This window comes from Thunnus maccoyii, chromosome 13 (assembly GCF_910596095.1).
Source record: "Thunnus maccoyii chromosome 13, fThuMac1.1, whole genome shotgun sequence".
NCBI lineage: Eukaryota > Metazoa > Chordata > Actinopteri > Scombriformes > Scombridae > Thunnus > Thunnus maccoyii.
In genome coordinates, this window is record NC_056545.1 from 14,605,185 (window position 1) to 14,611,577 (window position 6,393).

Genomic DNA, 6,393 nt, shown 5'->3' on the forward strand with positions numbered 1-6,393 from the left:
AACAGTGAGGAGCGAGCTGTAACCAACAGTTACCCAGGTGGCTTACTGAGACAATATCCTGTCCTGGCTTACTGCAGGTCTTGACCTGGTCATTGGCCAAATTCACCAGTCCAAATCAGCCAAGAACACCTGACACAGCAGCGGGTCTGTGACCTTGAATTTCACAAGTGACGATTTGAGGGGAAAAAAAGACAGAAAGGAAAGCGAGAGAGAATAAAAAGCAAAGAAAGGAAGGGTTTCCATTTAAAAAGTACACATTTGTGGTCTAAGGCTTGTTACTAGCTGACCAGTGCATTAGCAGTTAGCAGTAGTGTGTCTGGCCAGGAGCTGATCCCAAATACTAAAGCTGCTCTAATACAGCAGCGGCCCTGCCTTCTGCAGCAACAGCTATAGCACTGGAACATTTTCTCCCTCAATGTGCCATGGTGCGCTACGCCACTTTGGATAAAATATTCACCAAATGGCATATGGCCTCGCTCTCAAATTGCATCTACACATTTGGTCATTCGCAAACAGATGAACTAACAGTCATGACCCAAGGAAAATCACAAAATAATACAAAAACCCATGGAAGAAGGCTGAGTGAGGGATTTTCGTTTTAGCTGCTAGCCATTGTAACGTACCTGATCAGTGGCATATTGATGTTTGAATGTGTGTTTCCATCTCCTGATCTTATAGCAAATATTAAAGAAGTGCAAAGGCAGAACAATTCTAAATTCCTAATCAAAAGCCAAAGATCCTTCATCTGTCAGTGCTAAAATGGAAACTATGTGAGGCAGTTGAACAAGGCTTATAATGGAGCAGTGTGACAACAGTTCCTCATGGGGTCTGTTTAATCCAGAGTTACAGGAGCTACAGCGCTTCAATTACCAAACTCGGGGGCGCCTTGTGTAAGGCAACATGTGTCATCAGTCATCTGAACAGTGCATCATCTCGGGCAAGAACTGACAAGCACCATTTTGAGAACAGTCTTAAAAAAAAAAAGCAAAAAACGAAGCCATTTGTCTAACAATTTTGGCTAGGGCAATGAAATGGGAGTGAGTGAAAAGAAAATGCCAACTGGTCCGACAAATACGGCAATTTTCATGTCACATCTAAATACAAGCCTGGACATTGAAAAAAACAATACCGACTCGTTTATCTTGAAGATTGAGCTACACACAAAGGAGGCCTCTGACATATAAACTCAACACTCGGTTGCCTGTGTAAAAATTCAGCGGTGGTTTCTACAGTTACAGCTTCAACACTGCAACATGATCTATAGGCTGACACCAAAATGACACATTTTCCAATTCAATAACGAGGGGTGGAACAATATCGCCGAGCTTACAGGTTCAGAAAAACACATGATGTAGGGTTCACAATTTGATATACTTGCTGATGCTCTTCTTTAACACACCAGCAAATGTCTGTATTGGGAAATTCAAGAGATTTCATTGTCTTTCAAAATATTGTGCTCCTTTATATCACAACACACCTACCAAGTCCAACCACTTTTTAACAGCCATCTTCATATTTTTTCTAATCTAGCCCGAAATGATCAATTCCTTGTCTTTCTAAATGTTTTATACTTGCATAGTCAGTCACACACACAGACACACACACACAAACAGTAAGGCCATTCTATGCCCATCCTCCATCTGCCCTTGCAGTATCAAGAGGGCAGAAGGACAATGCTACTTTGGCTGATCTGATTCAACCACAAGGAACAGCAACACACTGCAGCTACAGTAAAGCTATCTTTAGCTTAAACCTGTCACGGGGATGTAACAGAAGGGACTGTCCGCTGCTCAAAATGGATGCAGAATTGTCCTGAAATATCCTGCTGCATCAGAGTCGATTTTACCGCTATGACTAAAACATAAGCAGGATGAGACCCTAATGATTTGACGCAGGTCAGATATGAAACTGACCCCTTCCTGCAGCAATTAGGCTGTTATCTACTGGTAGAAAGCTGCTCAGAGGTAAGCTTTGCTACTTATTCAGCAAAAAAAGTACCCAAGACATGTCAAGGCATGTCAACGTCCTTACTGTTTGGCCTGCAGTGCACTGTGAGTCATTAATTGCTGGTGGAGATACAAAAAAAAAACACATGGAAATGTCTAACCAGGCATCACTATACAAATTTTACATATTTTATATTTAGTTCATTTGCTTATTTGGAGAATTTTAGTTTGGTGTTGAAAAAAATGTCTGAGAAAACTGAATGAAAATGGAGATTATAACTAAGACTTTCCCCACAAATAGCTAGTAAATCAAGCAGCGCCTCACCGGTGGTCTCTAAGGCCAATTAGTAATGTTGTTAGGCTATTGACAGACAGCTGCAACAACAAAGGCAAGCAATCATTCAGACAATTTAACACTATACACTCCATCCAAGTCGACATTGGGGACTGATAGCAACAAAGTACCTATGACTGACCCAAAGTTAATATGACAGAATGGAAGAACACTATCCAAAGGTAAGAAGGCAAAGGCTACGTACATTACTTAAAGAAACCTTCATCAGATCATCAGGGCGAGCTGGGCCTATAGCGACCGTCATTCCTCCTCCCCCGCCTCTTTGTAATGACCCAACACCATCAATCATGAGTTAGATCAATAAAATGAATTTATCTCCTTGCTCCCGTTTACCTCTTTCCATCAATCCTATCAGGCGTTTCCTACGTGTGATAATACTATTATTTGTGCAATCCTCATTGTGAAGATCGGACCCAGCAATCAAAATTACACTATGAATAGCCTGGCATTTTGTAAACGAGTTGCTAGCCTAGCCTATGGCAGCCACGACCTGGGTCATTAATAAAGCAATAATCCTGAAAAATCATTAGGCTCCATTTCACAGAATAAAATAAATTGATACCCCGTAGTGTGGAAGGAGTAAAGAATAGAGCTTGATTCATCAATCTACAGTATGACTTATATTATATTTTTCTTCTTTCTGAACTGAATAAAAGAAATCAGATAATGATGTCTTCTTGTTCACTGGTTTATCTAGATTATTCTTTAAATCTCAGTCCGTCATTCTTGGTCGTCCATTCCCAAGATCATTCTCCTCGCACCTTCTCTCTCTCTCTCTATCCCCCTATTTCCGTATCCTTCTCCCCATCTTTTTCTCTTCATCCCTGATGCCTCCCCCCACACCGACGCCTCCCTCCAACCCCCCCAGCTCGTATACATGGCACACACCACTGCAGTGACAGAGCCACATTAGTCATCATCAGGGACATACAGCTATAGAAGTACAGAGCCCAACAACTGATCTCTAAGCTAACACGCTAACAAATGCATCATATAAATCCATGCCCTCCCCCCCTTGTCTAAAAATAGAAGTTCTACCACATACTGTAATAAAAATTAACAGCTAGCATTAATGAAGTTGATGTTTAATCATTCAAGCGGCATGCGGTCGCTGCTGAGAAATATTCACACACACAAAAACATGAACACACATGTTGCACACACATGCTTGGGTACATAAGCATAGAAAAAAAAAAACACAGCACAATGTGGGAATTATTTCTAAGTCACACAAAGAGAATGTCACATGCAAACTGACCTGGAAGGGGAAGATGTTATCACTGCGGCCGACTCCATCATCCATCCAGGACTTGGGGTTGAAGCCTGCGGGACTGTTTCGAGGGTACTTCTGGGATGCCACGTGGTTGTTGGGGAAGGTCTTCTTCAGTGGAGAGATAGAGTTGATGGGGGTCATCCCGCCGTTCAGCCCTCGGCGATAATCTCTGCCCTGAGAGCCTCCCCAGCCGCCGCCACCACTGCCATAGCCTCCTCCAGGACTCCAAGAGGTGGAGGAGCCGGGGGAGGGAGAGGGGCTCTGATAGCTGGCTGGACCCCAGGGGGACGGGGGCTTGTTCAGGCTGTTGGACAAATGCGGCAACTGGCTGAAGGCCGGATTCCTGTGCGGAAAGGGCGGTGGAGGGTGTGGAGAGGCAGGGGAGCGCCGATGCTGTTGGTGTTGGTTGTGGGGGTGTTGGAAGTGGGGGTGTGGCGGGGGAGCCGGGTGGTGCTGGGACAAGGCCGCCGCCGGTCCTATCTGGGGGGAGAAGTTCCCACCAAACCCTGGACTGACATGGTGTGAGAAGTTCTGGAACAGCAAGGGCCCGTTGTTGGCAGAAGCCGGGTTGAAGAAGCTGACGTCCTCATTGATGATGGTTGATGGCGCCGGTGGGATGGCAGCCGACCAGTTGTTGAAGCCAGTGAGTGATGACGAGGTCGTACTGGACTGGACTGGCCCAGTTCCCCCGAGACCAGACGTCTCCTGGTAATCGAAGCCTGTCAGGACTGGAGACTCAAGACGTAGCTGCTTCTCCTTTCCATTACTTCCTTCAGACGTGCCGTTGTCTGTCTTGCCTTCCTCTGACCGGGCTTTTTCCAGTTCTGAAATGATCCCACTACCACTTCCACCCTCCTGGTGACTCCCAGGGGACAACTGCTGCTGCTGCTTTTCTTGCGTTTCTTGCATTTCCTGTTGCTGCTGTGCTTTGGGCTTCTCTGGGCCCCCAAGGATTTCGTCTTGCACGCTGCTGTGGGTGGCAGAGGCAGGGAAGAGCCAGGGAGAGCCTCCCGTGGTGCCATTCCCTGCGGCTGTGGTGCTGTTTATGAAAGCAGCAGGGCTCTGCGACACATTTTGGTGGTGGTGTGGGGGCTGCAGATGCGGGTGGATTCGGACCGGGAATGCGGACTTGTTGCCAGTGTTGTTTTGAACTAGGACTCCAAACCCGTAATCCCCCATTTGTTTTCTCCCCCCACACACAAATGCTATCCCGTGATCGTTTGGTCCTATTGAGAGAAGAACACACAGGATGGCATGCACTGAGTTAGCAGTCAGCCCCTCTAATTCCACTATAGATCAAGGGATTTAGAAACAACTAGGTGATGGACACAGACATAAAAGATCTTTTTCTGTTGGGTCTGTTTTACCCCCTCAGATGATTCCTGGACATATGATAACCAAACACTTTTGTCATGAATGAGCTCATTCTTACATTGAACAATCTACCCTTATTAGTCTAGGCAGCTGAAAAAAAGCCAACCAGTTAATATTACATCTTTAGCTAATTATAACCCCGTGACGTTGCCAGCTTGTAAGTCTACAGCTGAGCTGCTGGCAGCCACAAATATCGCCAGAAACACTGCTGTGTCGGGCCGACACATTCTCCATTTGGATACGTTTTCCTGACGCAAACCAACTGACAGACAATTTATCACCCGCAGGATCACCTCGACGAGAACACAGCAATATAAAATATCAATGTATGTTAAAAATAGTGCCAGTAAATGAATCTAACGTTCAAACGAAAAACACTCGACCTTGTTTGACAGCTGTCAGGAGTCTATGGAGAGTCCAACCTCAATTTTTTATCAGATATACAAGTAATACACATGTTTACTTCGGTCGAAATGCGACCGATAAATACATATTACTGTTCATTACTACATTTTTACACTTGAGGCAAGAGTCGAAAGTCAAGCCGTTAAAATAAACTAGACATGTTAGCTGGATAGCTAACATTTCCATCCGTTGCTAGCAGTAGCAAGCTAGCTATTAACCGTTAGCACGAATGCTAGCTAGCTGGACAGGCGATTAAAATTTTTCTTTTCACCTTCTGATCACCACCTTCGACCTAGGCGATGTCTTTTGTCGAGATCCTTCCCTCGGGTGGAGAGCAAGGTGGTGTCCTTGAAAAAGATGTGTAGGGCAGGCAAAAGCTTTTCAGAGGGCGATTTGATAGCTGACTCGTACAGTGCAGTCGGTCAGCTTTTTTTCTCTCTCTCTCTCTCCCTTCTCCTGACGTGTCCTGCCTGCTCAATGACACAGCTCTGTCTCTGCTGCCTCTAATCTGCACTGTATCATCAAACAGCTTTGTTAGCGTGGCAATGTGTGAAATATATTCGTCCACAAGCCTTACTCGATCGGTTTCATTGTTCGTATGATTTCGGTATTATTCTCTTTTTTGTTTTCTCGCTAACTGTCTTTCCCAACAGAGCCAGCCGATTCCTGTGTGCTTCTTGGCTGCCTCTCTCTCTCTCTCTCTCTCTCTCTCTCTTTCTTTCTCTCTCTCTCTCTCTCTATCTCTCCCCCTCTCTCTCTCTCTCTCGGAACCGACCGTGGCCGAATGACAGCGAGAGATCAGCCGAGACACACTTCCGCTTCTAGCGCCGCCTTCTCCATGGTTACCACTCCCTCCGAGAGCCACACCTCGACATTTGATTGGCCGAAAGACCGGCAGCCTCGCCTAAGTTCTCCAGCATTTAACAGTCATGCACCAATAACACACCTATGCTATCCATAAGTACTGCCCACTGAGGTCAGGAATGATTAATAAAAAATAAAAAAAAATCTCCTCCCAGCACGGTCCTGTCCTTTCACGA

The 6,393-nt window shown here is 45.4% G+C and overlaps 1 protein-coding gene across 1 annotated transcript in view; it reads right to left on the reverse strand.

Annotated features, from left to right (window-relative positions):
• Positions 1-6,150, reverse strand: part of cpeb4b (cytoplasmic polyadenylation element binding protein 4b) — a 32,471-nt gene extending 26,321 nt beyond the window's left edge. The window contains exons 1-2 of the mRNA XM_042431010.1: positions 5,625-6,150; positions 3,560-4,800 (exon numbers count right to left, since the gene is read on the reverse strand). Coding sequence (XP_042286944.1) covers positions 3,560-4,753 — 1,194 coding nt within the window. The 5' untranslated portion in view covers positions 4,754-4,800; positions 5,625-6,150. The remainder of the gene's footprint in view (positions 1-3,559; positions 4,801-5,624) is intronic.
• Between the last annotated feature and the right edge of the window lie 243 nt (positions 6,151-6,393).